Source organism: Telmatherina bonti, assembly GCF_933228915.1.
Source record: "Telmatherina bonti genome assembly, chromosome: 6".
Taxonomy (NCBI): domain Eukaryota; kingdom Metazoa; phylum Chordata; class Actinopteri; order Atheriniformes; family Telmatherinidae; genus Telmatherina; species Telmatherina bonti.
The window spans coordinates 11,527,538-11,544,765 of record NC_136624.1 but is presented as its reverse complement, the minus strand read 5'-3'; the positions used below and the strand labels follow the sequence as shown (position 1 = coordinate 11,544,765).

The 17,228-nt window shown below is 44.4% G+C and overlaps 1 protein-coding gene across 2 annotated transcripts; it reads left to right on the top strand.

Moving 5' to 3' along the window:
- The first annotated feature begins 3,791 nt into the window (after window positions 1-3,791).
- ddx27 (DEAD (Asp-Glu-Ala-Asp) box polypeptide 27) lies at window positions 3,792-17,136 on the top strand. 2 transcript variants are annotated; one of them, XM_079242798.1, is made up of 21 exons: window positions 3,792-3,924; window positions 5,657-5,806; window positions 5,882-5,941; window positions 7,720-7,906; window positions 8,143-8,195; window positions 8,270-8,356; window positions 8,563-8,668; window positions 8,741-8,914; window positions 9,002-9,152; window positions 9,235-9,334; window positions 10,627-10,768; window positions 10,870-11,023; window positions 11,102-11,183; window positions 12,212-12,389; window positions 12,466-12,572; window positions 13,368-13,461; window positions 13,883-13,977; window positions 14,063-14,177; window positions 14,289-14,382; window positions 16,616-16,675; window positions 17,031-17,136. In XM_079242798.1, the coding sequence occupies exons 1-21, from the start codon at window positions 3,841-3,843 to the stop codon at window positions 17,044-17,046; spliced, it is 2,289 nt and encodes a 762-aa protein (XP_079098924.1). In that variant the 5' UTR covers window positions 3,792-3,840; the 3' UTR covers window positions 17,047-17,136. The 2 variants fall into 2 exon arrangements, with proteins under 2 accessions (XP_079098924.1, XP_079098923.1); XM_079242797.1 differs by having other exon boundaries at window positions 14,286-14,382.
- Window positions 17,137-17,228: the final 92 nt, after the last annotated feature.

The following is a 17,228-nucleotide window of genomic DNA, read 5'->3' as shown; positions in this document are numbered from 1 at the left end:
CTGACTGCATGGTGGAAGTTTGTCTTTAACACAATTAGTCCACAACATCTACACAGATACAGTGATGACACCCACAAATAAAGAACCAGAGAAATTGAATAAAAATCCCCTTAAAAGGAGGAGACGTGCCAAAATCTTCCCTGTCTTTATTTTTTCTTTTTATTCATTTACTGTATTTAAAACAGATGTTTCACATTAGCAGCATTTCATTTTAAATTTAAATGTCTTAAAGTTAGCAAACTTTCTTCCGTCATTCATTGGAAGGTCAACAACAAACGGCTCACACTTTACCGTTGTAAAGTGCTGGTTAAGATAAAAACAACACAATAATAATACAGTAAACTTGTTATTAACAAGTTTATGACAACGTTCACTTGGAGATTTTTATATTTTTTTGTTTTCTTACAATATTTTTGCATTACTTAGCAAAACTTCTGGTCTCAGGACAGTCCTAAAGATGGCGCCGCTGAAACGCAGTGACGTCACATGAAACCCATGAATAGGCTATAGCAGTGTTTAGTCAGTTTTAGCTGCATGTGCTCTGCTTTATGTTTGTGTTAACAAAGGAATTCTGTACATTAGGTGAAAGAAGATGTAGGCTACTATAAGTGTTAATAAATATTTGTTTGGGTGTTTAAATTACTGGATGTAGAAACATCAGTGAATATTTACTTTGTATGTCAGCTTTTGTGAAATACTGACAAAAGATGCTCCATCTAATAATCTACCTTTGATTGTTTTTCACCTCTAGATTCGAACATAAATACAATTGAAAATTTAACCATCAATATTTTCATTTTTAATATGTACATTTTGTTAAGTTTTAGCCATTATTTTGATTATTTGTATGACTCAATTGCACTTTCAGAGGTTTTTTCTTTTGCGTGCAAAACTTACAATTTTCTTCCACATGCTATCATTTTAAACAAGTTAAATATTAAGTCACTTCCAACTCACATACTGACTCAGGCAGAAGTTTTCTTTCATGAGCTTTCGTTCTCTTTAGTGGCAGCAGCAGTCTTCTTTTTTATTCTTTTGGAAAACCTCTTCGTATTCTTCATATGTTTGTATGAGAAACTCTCACTCCAGTGGAGTGAAATATCTGGCACGCTTTTGGTCAGCAGTTGCCATGGTGACTGCAGTTATCAGAGTTGAGCTCCATTGATAATGGATTATTTGCTGGGCAAAGACAATCAAAGTTGATGACCAACTCAAAGCATTTTGGTGCCATGAGGAAGAGAAAGATGAAAATCAGACCAAAGGACATACAGACTGTGAAGAAATAACAAACTACGACCCAGCTAAAGCTGCATTATTCAATACATCTGAGGGGTCAGAGGTGATGACAGGGATGGAGATGATTTACAAGGAGAAAAATCTATCATTATCTGATTAGTTCATAAATATCTCCGAATCAATCAAATCATCACTGTTGTCTAGAGTCAGATGAACTTTCATCAGGTACAAGTCACTCGTTGATTACGTTAAATTTAGTTTCGTTCTTTGTCAGCTAAAGAATCTTTTCTAGTTCAGAGAAGAAAAGTTTGTTGGTCAGCATCATTTTCAGCATGTTTAGAGAGGAGTCAGAATCAGATTTAATGTTTATTGAATCGATCAAAGATCTGAATCTGTAAAATATTTCATAAAACACACATTAACTTTATTATGATGAACATGTTTAAAACAGGGGCTGCACAGTGGCGCAGTGGTTAGCACTGTGGCCTCACAGCAAGAAGGTCACTGGTTTGATCCTTGGCTGGTTTGGTCAGTGGCCTTTCTGTGTGGAGTTTGCATGTTCTCCCGGTGTATGCGTGGGTTCTCTCCAGGTTCTCCGGCTTCCTCCCACCATCCAAAGACATGCATGTTAGGTTAATTGGTCACTCTAAATTGCCCCTAGGAATGAGTGTGAGAATGAGTGGTTGTTTGTCTCTCTGTGTGGCCCTGCGATGGACTGGCGAGCTGTCCAGGGTGTACCCTGCCTGTCGCCCAAAGCCAGCTGGGATAGCCTCCAGCTTCCCCGCGACCCTGAATTGGAATAAGCGGTTCGGAAAATGAATGAATGAATGAATGTTTAAAACAGATGAGATCATCACATCAGTCAGTTTGTAAAATTAAATCATGTTGTTGTTTAACTCTTTTTTTTACAATGTTTTTTTCTCTTTTTCCCTCCTGTCTAAAAGGATGCACCCAAAATAAATGAGTATATCTTTTCAATTACAATGGCAGCGTTGATAATCTCTTTGAAAAGAAAGGTGATGCATGTGAGATTAGTGCTGAAGTGTCAGAATCAAGAGATGTGATTGTGTTTGAGTACATTTACCAGGAACACATTATCTTCTGAAAGAAAACTAAATTACTACTGGTGAAAACCAGAACATGGAAGCCCACTTAATCTAGGAATTAGTAAAGTAATTGGCTGATTAGGAACTCTGCTGCAGTAGAAGGTGACAGTGAAGCTGAGCGGTTTTCAGATGTTTTAATAGAAATGCTAAGTGGGGAAATATCTCAGAAAGTCATCGGCTGATGTTGATGATGGACACCTCTAGCAATGGTCAGCCAGGAGAATCAGTGATAGACCCCCAAATCACTTCAGAAAAAGCATGAGGATGCAGAAAGAAGTGATGCTCAAAATAGTATCTATCCTGTCCCACAGTCAAGGATGGATTATTCAATGGGCATTATGGACCCACGCTCACTTGGGGCCCGTTTGGAGACTTGTGGGGCCCACATGGGGCATACACCAGCAGTTTGGACATGAAACAAAATGTACATAAAAGCCAGATAGCTATACCACAGTGTGTAGTGTACTGCTATTGGTACCACCTGCTGAGAGGCGTTAGAAATGTCATTTCACACTGTATCATTCACAGTTTTCACAATGTTGCGGTGGGGAAGTGGGGCCCGTGGGACACTCTCTGCCCAGGGGCCTGTGCACTTTTAATCCGGCCCTGCCCACAGTGATGAAACCATAGACTGTATATAAAAAGATGGACGTTGCCTCCGTGATGTCACCCCTGGATTTCTGAAGAGCTGAATTGAAGCTCGGTGGGCGGTTCCTACCATCACCATCTTGGCATGGTGATGGTAGGAAGCGTCATGGTGGATGATTGACATCGAGCGAACTCCGAGCTGCCTGTAGCTAAGAGCTAACCGAGTTAACCTGGAGATAACAGGAGCTAACCAGCTAACGGTAGGCAGGCTAAAGCTAAGTCACGTTGTTAACCGGCTAAAAACCGCAGTTGTTCTAGTTCTTCTTGAAGCGGGAGATCGGGTACCTGTCAATCAAACGGACACGCCCCTAAAAATGCCGAATTTCGACATTAAATTACTTTTAAACAGGCAATTTAGAAACACCCCCCCCCCCCCCCCCCCCCCCCCCCCCCCCACAGTTGTCATGAAGGTAAACCTGACCTATTAAACCTAAAATGGATCTTTGAACCAGGTTTTAAACATGTTTATTTCTGCTGGGAAGTTGGTCTTTTTAACATGGGAGTCTATGGGGATTTGCTCTGTTTTTAGCCCCTACGGGATGAAGGGAGAACTGCAGTTTTATACACTTCCACAAAGGCTTCACTTTTAACCTCCGAAGGCTCCGTTCATCTTTCATATACAGTCTATAGATGAAACAGACATCATCGCTGCTGGACTGGGACGCAGTTTGGTGGATGTCTGTGAACTCAGCAACGACAGGTGGCGCCAAAGCCTCCAAAAACAGACCACTCCTCGAGTAAGTGGCGTGACCCGGAAACCAGCGGCTTTCGCTTCCGGCTTCCGTCAACACACGTGTGTAGAAGGAGCGCTGCAGAATCTGGTCTAGACTGTGTCCACAGTCCAGGAAACATGTTGGAGCAGTTCGGGATGATCGGGACAATCCAGGACGAGGACCAGAGTCCCGAAGAACCCGACACCGAGTCCGAGCAGGAGGTGAGTGTGTCGGAACTGGGTCAGACTGGAGGGGGATTGGACCCGAGCAGGGTTGCTCATTGCCGGCTGGTAAACAGCAAACAGAAAAAAAACAACACTATGCTTTTGTTTGTATGATTAATTAATTGTTTATAATTAACTATCGAAGACCAGAAACAGTCTGCAGGAACCAATCAGAACACTTTTTCTCCTCTTCATTAACATTCAGCTCTGACGTCATCCCATAATAACCTGCATGTTGTCTGAAACACGAACCAGCATCAGCACAAAATGAGACAAACAACATACATACAACAACAACAACTAAAGACATGTTCAGCAGCTGGATTTAGGGTCACCATGGTAATCTGAGTAACAGAAACACTGAACATTAGTCCTATATAGTCATAATGTTTCTTCTGATGTCAAGGAACTGAGAATTTGTTACTTTATTAAAAAGAAAGAAAAACCCCAGTCATGCTGCAGTGATGTTGGTTATCCAGGAGAGGTCTTTGGAGACGTAACCAGTAACATTAAGGGCTGCCTACCTCCACTGTTTTCTCAAAGAGGTCCAGTGGAAGGGACCAGAGCCCTACACTGTTATGATAAACTCAGGGCTGGATTAAAAGTGTACAGGCCCCTGGGCAGAGTGTATCCCACAGGCCCCACTTCCCCACCGTAACATTGTTAAAATTGTGAATGATACACTGTGAAACAACATTTCTAACATCTCTCAGCCAATGATACCAATAGCAGAACACTAGACACTGTGGTGAAACTATCTGGCTTTTATGTACATTTTGTTTTATGTCCAAACAGCTGGGCCCCAAGTGGGTGTGGGCCCCTGGGCCTGTGCCCTTAATGCCCATGGGATAATCCGGCCTTGGATATACTGTACATTCCTTCGTTTTGGACCTATTCTGCTGGTCTGTGGATTTCTCTCCTATAAGAGCTTTTGGCTGCTTAAATCCACATGCCAAGAAGAAAGAGTACAAACTGCTTGATGTCCACTATTTTGTTTCTGTATTGCATTCTTCTTCTTTACAATTCAAAGACAGTCAGACTGCTGTGACATCATGCATTTACGTACATTTACATCCAGCTTATACTACTCCTACCCAGTAAAAGTACTGTCTGATGTGGACCTGCAAGAGAGATCAGTGTGTACAGACTACAGTTGTGCTCATATGTATTCATCCCCTTCTATTAAAGAAAAGGTTGAATTTACAACAGTCACTCAAATAACTGGAGACTTTAAAAAGGAACAATAACTAAAAAATATAATTTAGTAAAATAATACACTGTTCTTTCATTTAATTGAGTTGAAGGAAGAAAAAAAAAAGAAAAAAAAAATTGGTCCTGGAAAAATTGGAGCACTTTTCTGTTGAACAGTGGGACAAAATACCTGTCAACAGGTGCAGAAGTCTGACTGAGAGGAACAGAAAACACCTGACTGGAGCGGAAACATTCAAGGATTGTTCAACTAAATATTAGTTTATGGCTGATGTAATATGTAATAAATTATATCATTTGTTACATTTAAAAATATATTTCAATTGAACCAGAATTAGAAAATAATGTAATGACTGTCATAATTTTTTTAAAATTTATTATTACTTTAGACAATTTCAGCTTATTTTACAGGCAGCTGTTTTTTTCCTTCTTTAATGAAAGAGTATGAATAAATATGAGCACAACTGTATATATCAGCTGATTACTTTTTTTAAACCAGCTTTTGTGTTTCTTCTTGCAGGAGGAACCAATTGTCCTAAACAGGAAGAAGAAGTTTGGAAGCCACGTGTCAAAAGACTTTAACTGTGACTTTGAGTTTGGAGAAAGAGATGGACTGAACGTGGATGATGATTGGACCATGAGTGATGTCCTGAAGCAACTCAAGAAAAAGGTAGAGTACAATAGAACCTGCAGTAGAACCCTGAATATAGTCTTCAGCAGTCTGATGCCATGTTTCTGTCTGCAGAGAACCATCACGACTCTGGACCAAAAAATAGAGAAAATCCGGAAGAAGAGGAAAACTGAGGTGAGTTCATGGAGCCGATTCTACTTCCTGTCCATGTTTTCATCTTTAGTCAGCTTGATGACCGTAACGGTGTTTTTACTGGTCTTCCTAAGAAATCTACACTTGCAGCTAATTCAGAACTCTGCTTGAGTCCTCCCTAAAACCAAGAAAGTGGACCACATCAGTCCAGTTCTGAGGCTTTTTCACTGGCTGCCTGTCTGTCAGAGGATAGACTTTTAAGTTCTGCTGCTGGTCTATAAAGCTCTGAATGGTTTAGGACCAAAGTACATCAGAGGGGTCAGTCCCATTGTGTACCTACAGACCCCACTCATCATTGGGATCAGTTTATTATGTTTTATCAGTGAATAGAGTTAAACGAGACATGGAAAATCTGCATTCAGCTTCTATGCTCCACATGTCTGGAACAAACTCCCAGAAAGTCTCAGATCGGCTGAAACACTCAGTTTATTTAGATCTAGTTTAAAGAACCTCCTGTTCTCTGCTGCATTTCAGTCGTTTTTAATCAAAGCTATTTCGAGTTCATTTTAAGTCCAAATCTGTGTGTTTCTTTATTTAATGAAGTTTCTTTTTCATTTCTTTCATGTTTTAATTTTTAATGCTTCTTTTTTTTTCTGATGTTTTGTCTCTGTAAAACCCTGTTGTTAAGTGGTGCTATATACCGTATTTTCACGACCATAAGGCGCACCGTACTAAAAGGCGCAGTCTCAGTTATGTGCGCCCTTTCTGTGTTTAACACATACATAAGGCGCACCTGACCATAGGGCACGGGTTTTATATACCGGTACAATCCACGCCCACGGTACAATCCCCCTCTAACGTTCTCAGTGCACACAAGCATACAAGTATGCCTTTTTAAAAATAGAGCAGGAGCAAAACCGGGTTTGGTTGTGCTTTATTTAAGTATTGATTAAAGTACAAACATTTTTTAATCATCAATCAATCATCGGCGCGGGCATGGTAAAACACACGGATAAAACAAGCACACAAGTGTGCGTATTTAAAAATAGACCGGGACCAAAACTGAGTTTGGTATTCACATTTTTTACCGGTAATCGTCATCAGTCAAACCCATCAAAGTCCTCATCCTCTGTTTCTGAATTGAACAGCTGCGCTAAATCTCCAGCAAACATGCGAGCTTCACTTTCTTCACTGTCAGAGTCACTTTCCGTGCCGTGCGGCTCCTCTGAAATGATGCCGGCTTTTGCGAAAGCGCGGACAACAGTGCCAGCCGACACGTTAGCCCAAGCGTCTGTCCTCCAACTCGGGCCACCTTGCCTTATGTCCACTGAAACTCAGCTGCGTCTTCTTTACCTGTCGGAGCTCGTTTTCCATCTTCCTCCACTTGCGAACCATCGATTCATTAATCTTAAATTCTCTCTCGGCTGCTCGATTTCCATGTTGCTTGGTGTAGTTGATGGCCTTCAGTTTAAACTGTGCTTCATAAGCGTGTCTTTTTGCCATTTTCAGGGTTGTTAGAAAAAGGTGTTCTGCATAACGCACATACCTGTTCTTTTATATGCGATCAACGCCCACACTTCACCCTTTAACGTTCTCATGGTGTTCTCTACTACGTCCGATTACAACAACAACAACAACACGCACACAAAGGGCGCACTGCACTATAGGGCGCGCCGCACATTTTGAAGAAAATCTAAGACTTTTATGTGCGCCTTATGGTCGTGAAAATATGGTAAATAAACTTGCCATCCTGACCTGTGGGGGTTCTACTTCCTGTCCTGTGATATTTTACTTCCTAAGAGTTTTACTTTGACCTGCAGGAGAAATCATCTCAGAGTGTTGCTGCTGAAGGTTCATTAGGGAAGACCGAGGAGGAGGAAGATCAAGAGATAAAAGATGAGCCAGCTGATCGTTGCGATGAAGACGATGAGGATAATGATGATGATGATGAGGAAGATGAAGAAGACGAGTTTGGTTCTAGTGATGAAGAGGTTCTGACCAAATCAGGTGGATCTGTCAGTTTTTATTTTAATATGTAGACAAAATCGTTTTCTTTGTGCTGTCCTGACATCAAATCTCCAGTTATTTGTCTTGATATTAAACCATGTTAACGAAACATTCTGTCAGCGGTATTGTTCTTGGAAAATGCAGCTTCTAGAAGTTTCAGATCTCTGTTTCTGATTTGATTCTGTTCGTAAAACAACTTCAGGATTTGACTCTTTTCGTTGTCTCTCTCCTGTCAGACACCCTGAGAGAGAAGGAACGCCGTGGCAGGAAGAGGAAGGCCGAGGAGGAGGTGAGGAAGAAGAGCGGCTGATGTCAGGGTTTGTACATCACGTTACCGTGGTAACGGTGTTTATGTGTGTTTAGGCTCAGCAGACGTTCTGTGAAGATGCATCTCAGTACGATGATCAGCTGACGTTTGATGACATGAACCTGTCCAGACCCATCCTGAAGGTAAAACAGATTTCTCTTCACCAATCACAGAGCCCACTGGTTCAATTCAGGCCGGGTCCAGGTTCCAGCCAGACCCAGGAAATAGAGCTACTGGTTTCCATTAGAACCAGAACCTGAACTGTGGAAGTCTTTGTTCCATCTTTGGGTCGGCCCACCAGGTGTTCTCAAACTGCTGGCGTTCTGTCGTGGTTCTTGTCTTCCTGCAGGCTGTAACAGCTTTAGGCTTCAAGCAGCCAACCCCGATCCAGAAGGCCTGCGTCCCAGTCGGCCTGCTGGGCAAAGACCTGTGCGCCTGTGCTGCTACTGGGACAGGTACAGGCAGCATTCTGGGACGGGTTTGTGGTTTTGGGACGGGTTTCTTTACCAAATGATTTCCCTCCTCAGGAAAGACGGCCGCCTTCATGTTGCCTGTGTTGGAGCGTTTGGTTTATAAACCCAGGACATCCCAGGTGACTCGGGTTTTGGTTCTGGTTCCCACCAGAGAGTTGGGGATCCAAGTTCACTCTGTGGCCCGCCAGCTGGCCCAGTTCACCTCCATCACCACCTGCCTGGCTGTTGGTATGTTTATATTAAGAGTCCAGATGCGTGCTGGACTCCGGTCTTGACGTGGACCTCAGCTAACCGGTTGCGGTTCCATATCTTCAGGTGGTTTAGACCTGAAGTCTCAGGAGGCAGCACTGAGGGCAGGTCCAGATGTTCTGATAGCTACACCGGGCCGACTGATCGATCACCTACACAACACGCCGAGCTTTGAGCTGACCCACATCGAGATCCTGATTCTGGACGAGGCCGACAGGTGAAACTCCACGCCTGAGCAGGAGAACGGGTCTCCATCAGCAGACTTACCTGGGTGGTCTGGTTCTGTTTGGTTCTTTCAGGATGCTGGATGAGTACTTTGAAGAGCAGATGAAGGAGATCATCAGGCTGTGTTCCTACAACAGACAGACGATGCTGTTCTCTGCCACCATGTCAGAAGAGGTACATTCCTACACCTGGTCGTTCCCATTGTGGAAGGCCCACTTAAGCCCCTCCCACCAGTTTCTGCAACAAAAATATTTTGTCACAGAGACAGACAGCTGTGCCATTTACAAGTACATCAAGAAATCAGATGAATTATATGGACCTTTTTATGATAATTATGTAAGTAGAACAAATGAATATACAGCAGATGAGTCACATGATGATGGTGTCATAGACACATATCGGTAGCAGTTTAACGGTTGCCATGGTTTTAATGGAAAGCAGAACAGGAGAACAGTAAAACTTATTACATCCTTCACGAGAAGCGAGAGCTTTTTCCTTGTTCTCGAGGCTCCGAGAAGAAAATGACGTCATTTTGTTCTCACGGACGTGTTTGAAGACAGTTCTCGACACATCGGGCTGGAAGAACTTTTTTCCCTGCGGGTTCCGAGACGTATCGTGTGATTGGTCGGACAGTTGAGGTGGGCGTCGTTAAAACTGTAAAAAGCAGGAAGCGGAGTTGCTGCTTCCACGTTTTTGCTGTTGCAGGTAAAACGGATTGTTTTGATAAAACAGCTGATCGAAGTGGTGAGAAACATTTTTACATGTGGCGTTAAAACACTCGGACCCAGCCGCGTGCACGACCCGCCCTGCCGCGTGCACGACCCGCCCAGCCGCGTGCACGACCTGCCCAGCCGCGTGCACGACCCGCCCAGCCGCGTGCACGACCCGCCCAGCCGCGTGCACGACCCGCCCAGCCGCGTGCACGACCCGCCCCGCCACAGACGAAGTTGTTCCTTAAATATGAAACTAGAAAAACACTCAGAGCGGAAACCTCCACCAAGCATGATGTTAAAGAATCCTTTTAAAACATTTCTGGATCCAAACGGTGATCCTGATCACCGCCAGAATTTAATCAGTTCATTTTTACATTTGCAACAACTCTTGAAATATTTATAAAAATCCGTCTGTAACCTTTTGAGTTATCTTAAACACGACGACGCCGGGAAAAACGTAACCTGGCGGAGGTAACAACCGGGTTCAGTGTACATAAAAGCAGACATCTGCCCCCCCCCCCCCCCCCCCCCCCCCCCCCCCCCCCACAGTGAGCCCTCCCCGCTGCAGACCTGCTTCTCCTGGAGGATGTATGGACCTGACGAACAAGAAGTTTTTTCTTGTTCTCTTGCTTCTCGTGGAGAATGGAACAAGCTTAAGCCACAAGCAAACCAAACATCCCGGTGTCAAAGACTTCACCGGAGTCAAGTGACCTGCCTCTATGAGAGTATGTAAGTCATGTGACCTGTATGCAGGTAAAGGATCTGGCCGCCGTGTCGCTGAAGCAGCCAGTCAGGATCTTTGTGAACAGCAACACCGACGTGGCTCCGTACCTGCGGCAGGAATTTGTCAGAATCCGACCTCACAGAGAAGGAGACCGAGAGGCCGTGGTGGCAGGTAGGTACTGCCGGGGTCCTGTTCTGGTTGTGGTCTGGACCTGCTGTGGTCCTGTTTCACCATGGTGTCCTGCAGCCACTGACTGCTCTGTTTGTTCCCAGCTCTGCTGACTCGGACCTTCCAGGATCACGTGATGGTGTTCACTCAGACGAGGAAACAGGCACATAGACTGCACATCCTGCTGGGACTGATGGGCCTGAAGGTCGGAGAGCTGCATGGAGAACTGAGCCAGAACCAGAGACTGGAGAACCTCAGGTTCTTCTTATTTACTCTTTTTCTTTGTTCTCTGTGTTACTCTTGTGTTCCTTTCATTAATGATGTCTTCTTGTCTAGGCGTTTCAAAGACGAGCAGATTGATGTCTTGGTGGCGACGGATGTGGCGGCTCGAGGTTTAGACATTGATGGTGTGAAAACGGTAAGAAACAAACACACTGTGGTTCTTCTGACGAGTTCCAGACTAGCTGGACTGTACATGGACACTGATGAGTCCTGTGACCGTGTGACATATTTTTGACTGTAAAATTCAAAACACAGTCGTGATAAAGACACCTAAACTCTGAAGTTTTGTTATTAGACCAAAAAACTTCAGATTAATATTTGCTTTTATAAACACGGTTGTAATTTGGCAGTTTGGTTTGTTTCCTGATTTCTTCGTTTCCGTAATTTATTCAGTGATCAAATCACGTGCAGACCAAGCGGCAACCTCCGGCGGTTAAAAGTGAAGCCGATGTGGAAGTGCATAAAACTGCAGTTCCCCCTTCATCCACCAGGGGCTGCAAAACAGAGCAAATCCCCATAGACTCCCATGTTAAAAAGACCAACTTCACTGCAGAAATAAACATGTTTACAGCCTGGTTCAAAAATCCATTTTAGGTTTAATAAGTCAGGTTTACCTTCATGACAACTGTGGGGGAGTGAATTTTTTCCTAACTCGCCCGTTTAAAAGTAATTTAATCTCGAAGTTCGGCATATTTGGGGGCGTGTGCTTTTGATTGACAGGTATCTCCCTCTTCAAGTAAGAAGAACGCAGAACAACTGCGGTTTTTAGCCGGTTAACAACGTGACTTAGCTTTAGCCCGCTTACCTCCGTTAGCTGGTTAGCTCCCGTTATCTCCAGGTTAGCTCTGTTAGCTATTAGCTACAGAAAACTTGGAGTTCGCTCGATGTCAATCATCCACCATGACGCTCACAGCTACCCTCTTAGCTCCACCTCTTTGCCCATATATGTATTTTCTGGGCGAGACGACACGCATCCTCTGCCAAGATGGTGATGGTAGGAACCGCCCACCGAGCTGAAGCTCTTCAGAAACCTATGGGTGACGTCACGGAGGCTCCGTCCATCTTTTTATAGACTGTAGTCTATGGTGTGGACGCATTTCAGTTTCCGAGGACGTGTTTTCCGTGTCTTTAGGTGTCTGAACTAAAATTTTCTTCCTGCTGCAGGTAATCAACTTCACCATGCCTTCAACGGTCAAACATTACGTCCACCGAGTGGGTCGGACGGCCAGAGCCGGCCGGTCAGGACGCTCCGTGTCTTTGGTCGGAGAGTCTGAGAGGAAGATGCTGAAAGAAGTTGTGAAGTCTGCCAAAAACAGTGTGAAGGCTCGCGTCCTGCCAGCAGGTCTGCTCACCAGAAGTGAACATGACGTCACCTGCTGTGGTTACTTGTCTGTAAACTGTGCCTGAACTCTGTGCAGAGGTCATCCTGAAGTTCAGAGATCTCATTTCCAAACTGGAGAAAGATGTGGAAGCTGTGATGAAGCTGGAGAAAGAAGAGAAAGAGCTGGCTGCATCTGAGGCAAAGGTAAGATGCACACTTTTTAACCTGTAAGCCTGCTCACCTGCACGGCTGGTCATGTGTACATTTGTTCACCTCCCGTCTGACTTTCAGCCAAAAGTCCACCAGAAACCTCAGGAGAACCCTGAGTAGAACCCTCAACAAAAAGTAGAGCCCTTAGTAGAAAAAGTAAGATCTCAGTTGGAGTTTAAGTAGTATTTCCCCTTTGAAACCAAAATCAAACGTCTGATCAATGAGATTTATTGGTTCATTGATTGATCCTGTATCATATTTACGTTCACAATTACAAAAAAAGTTCATTGGTAAGAAGATTAAATATCTTGTCTTCGTAATGTATGCAGTTTAGCATTGGTTGAAAATAATTAGCATATCATTTTACTCTAGGTATTAAAAAGAGAATGAAATTCCTAAAATAATTAATTAAATTCAAATTTTTGACTGGTAGTGTACGTTTTACACAACGTCCCAACTTTTATTAATATATTGATACATATAAAATTGTGTGAACATTAAATCTGAGATTTTCTCAGACTGGAGATTATGAGAACCTGGAGGATGCATCCCATCATGTTGTTATGGTTACAAGTAGTGACTGGATGTAAAACCTCATAGTTAACTTTGCTGCAGCGTAAACCACTGAGACCACCGAGCCAGGTCTTATCAGGTTTAGGCATCTTATTAAGATCTGTTTACTGGAACTTTTGGTTTTTTTTTTTTTACTGAAAGATGACGCTTTTAGTCTGCGCTGAAATGAAAGGTGTTTATGTGTGTGTGTGTGTGTGTGTGTGTGTGTGTGTTTAGTTGAGCGTGGCTCAGAAGCGTCTTGATGGCTCCGCCCCCTGTCAATCACAGCGGGTTTGGTTTCAGACTCAACAAGAAAGAAAACAAAGTCGCAGTGAGTAGAAATACTCAGTTCAGTGTTTTAACTCTGCAGTACTCTGTAGTACTCTGTAGTCCTCTGTGGTACTGTGTAGTACTCTGTAGTACTCTGAGGTACTGTGTAGTACTCTGGTACTCTGTAGTACTCTGTGGTGCTGTGTAGTACTCTGGTACTCTGTAGTACTCTGTGGTGCTGTGTAGTACTCTGTAGTACTCTGTAGTCCTCTGTGGTACTGTGTAGTACTCTGTAGTACTCTGAGGTACTGTGTAGTACTCTGGTACTCTGTAGTACTCTGTGGTGCTGTGTAGTACTCTGTAGTACTCTGTAGTCCTCTGTGGTGCTGTGTAGTACTCTGAGGTACTGTGTAGTACTCTGGTACTCTGTAGTACTCTGTGGTGCTGTGTAGTATGAATTAGTAACTGTGTTTATGTTTCAGTGGCGAAGGCTCTGCAGGACTTTGACGTCGCTCTGAGGGGAAAGAAAAAGAGAGAAAAGTTCCTGAAAGAAGGAAAGAAGAAGCAACAGCTGACGGTAACGATACCTGTCAATCAGTTGTCAATGTGTAAGGTATGCACTGAGCATGCTCAGTCGGATGTTTCTCCCTGTGATGTCACAGGCGGAGGAGCGTGCTCAGTTTGAGATCTTGAAGGCCCAAATGTTTGCTGAGCGGGCGGCCAAGAGAGAGAGACGGCCGAAGAGGGCGAGAGCGATGGGTGAAGAAGAGACTACAGGTAACACATGCAGAGATTCACACACACACACACACGCACAAACACACACGCACACACACACACACACACACACACAGAAAACATGTCCTAAACAAAGTGTCTCTGCAGCAGCCATCCAGAAACCAGGACGAGGAAAGAAGAAGTCAACATTTGATCAGGAGCTGACGAACACAAGCAAGAAGACTCTGAAACAGTACAGAGCAGGGTAAGACTGACCCTCTGGATGTCTGACTGAACCTCTGGATGTCTGACTGACCCTCTGGATGTCTGACTGACCCTCTGGATGTCTGACTGAACCTCTGGATGTCTGACTGAACCTCTGGATGTCTGACTGACTGACCCTCTGGATGTCTGACTGACTGACCCTCTGGATGTCTGACTGACTGACCCTCTGGATGTCTGACTGACTGAACCTCTGGATGTCTGACTGACTGAACCTCTGGATGTCTGACTGACTGAACCTCTGGATGTCTGACTGACCCTCTGGATGTCTGTCTGACTGACCCTCTGGATGTCTGTCTGACTGAACCTCTGGATGTCTGTCTGACTGAACCTCTGGATGTCTGACTGACTGAACCTCTGGATGACTGACTGACTGAACCTCTGGATGTCTGACTGACTGAACCTCTGGATGTCTGACTGACTGAACCTCTGGATGTCTGACTGACTGAACCTCTGGATGTCTGACTGACTGAACCTCTGGATGTCTGACTGACTGAACCTCTGGATGTCCGACTGACTGAACCTCTGGATGTCCGACTGACTGAACCTCTGGATGTCCGACTGACTGAACCTCTGGATGTCCGACTGACTGAACCTCTGGATGTCCGACTGACTGAACCTCTGGATGTCTGACTGACTGAACCTCTGGATGTCTGACTGACTGAACCTCTGGATGTCTAACTGACTGAACCTCTGGATGTCTAACTGACCCTCTGGATGTCTGTCTGACCCTCTGGATGACTGACTGACTGAACCTCTGGATGACTGACTGACTGAACCTCTGGATGACTGACTGACTGAACCTCTGGATGTCTGTCTGACTGAACCTCTGGATGTCTGTCTGACTGAACCTCTGGATGTCTGTCTGACTGAACCTCTGGATGTCTGACTGACCCTCTGGATGTCTGACTGACTGAACCTCTGGATGTTTCACTGAACCTCTGGATGTTTCACTGAACCTCTGGATGTTTCACTGAACCTCTGGATGTCTGTCTGACTGAACCTCTGGATGTCTGTCTGACTGAACCTCTGGATGTTTCACTGAACCTCTGGATGTCTGTCTGACTGAACCTCTGGATGTTTGACTGAACCTCTGGATGTCTGACTGACTGAACCTCTGGATGACTGACTGACTGAACCTCTGGATGTCTGACTGACTGAACCTCTGGATGACTGACTGACTGAACCTCTGGATGTCTGACTGACTGAACCTCTGGATGACTGACTGACTGAACCTCTGGATGTCTGACTGACTGAACCTCTGGATGTCTGTCTGACTGAACCTCTGGATGTCTGTCTGACTGAACCTCTGGATGTCTGTCTGACTGAACCTCTGGATGTCTGTCTGACTGAACCTCTGGATGTCTGACTGACTGAACCTCTGGATGACTGACTGACTGAACCTCTGGATGACTGACTGACTGAACCTCTGGATGACTGACTGACTGAACCTCTGGATGTCTGTCTGACTGAACCTCTGGATGTCTGTCTGACTGAACCTCTGGATGTCTGTCTGACTGAACCTCTGGATGTCTGTCTGACTGAACCTCTGGATGTCTGTCTGACTGAACCTCTGGATGTCTGTCTGACTGAACCTCTGGATGTCTGTCTGACTGAACCTCTGGATGTCTGACTGACTGAACCTCTGGATGTCTGACTGACTGAACCTCTGGATGACTGACTGACTGACCATCTGGATGTCTGACTGACTGACCATCTGGATGTCTGACTGACTGAACCTCTGGATGACTGATTGACTGAACCTCTGGATGTCTGTCTGACTGAACCTCTGGATGTCTGACTGAACCTCTGGATGTCTGTCTGACTGAACCTCTGGATGTCTGACTGAACCTCTGGATGTCTGACTGAACCTCTGGGTGTCTGACTGACCCTCTGGATGTCTGACTGAACCTCTGGATGTCTGACTGACTGACCCTCTGGATGTCTGACTGACCCTCTGGATGTCTGACTGACCCTCTGGATGACTGACTGACTGACCATCTGGATGTCTGACTGACTGAACCTCTGGATGACTGATTGACTGAACCTCTGGATGACTGACTGACTGAACCTCTGGATGTCTGACTGAACCTCTGGGTGTCTGACTGACTGAACCTCTGGGTGACTGACTGAACCTCTGGATGTCTGACTGACTGAACGTCTGGACATCCGCCTGTCCAGTACGCCAGTCTCACTACCTGTCTTCATCCTTACAGACCATCCTTTGAAGACAGGAAACGACTTGGACTTGGCAGGAAGCGGTCAGGCAGCTCCAGGTCAGTAACATCTTGTGTGTCTTAAACGCTCAGAAGTTTCGAGTGTTCTGGTCTTTCCAGGTCAAAGCCTGGACGGGAAATGTTCATCTTTGTTATTTCCATCATTCTATACAAGAAAGATGTGGAAGAGTCAGCTGATACAACATTTTTTCAGTTTTTGTTTGAATGCTTTGATGTTTTTCTGGCTTAATGTTTGTGAAATAGTTTTAAATTTAGAAATAATTGTAATAACATCTAGATGAAGTTGTGGAAGATACCAAACATAACCTGGAGATAACCAGGATGTCCTGAACATGCTCTGCAGTTCAGATGTCTGCTCAGAACTGAAGCTGACTGACTCTACTCTATTCCACAGGTTCAAGAAGAAGTGAGGTGGATGTTGGACTTCTCCACACGTTCACTTAGATGTTTGTCTTTGTCTCTGTTCTGTAACACATTTTAAATAAAGTTGAATTGTACAGATGGTGTTTTTGGTTTGTGAGGACGCTCCTGCTCAGCTTAAGCTTCAACACTTAAACATAAAACTACAAAAATTGTGATTCTTTCAATCTTT

Bases quoted from the DNA above. Each gene is read 5' to 3' on its own strand.
- ddx27 (XM_079242797.1), top strand. From the start codon at position 3,841: ATGTTGGAGCAGTTCGGGATGATCGGGACAATCCAGGACGAGGACCAG. The intron at 5,807-5,881 runs GTAGAGTACAAT...TTCTGTCTGCAG, and splicing joins TGAAGCAACTCAAGAAAAAG to AGAACCATCACGACTCTGGA. The intron at 13,978-14,062 runs GTAACGATACCT...GTGATGTCACAG, and splicing joins AGAAGAAGCAACAGCTGACG to GCGGAGGAGCGTGCTCAGTT.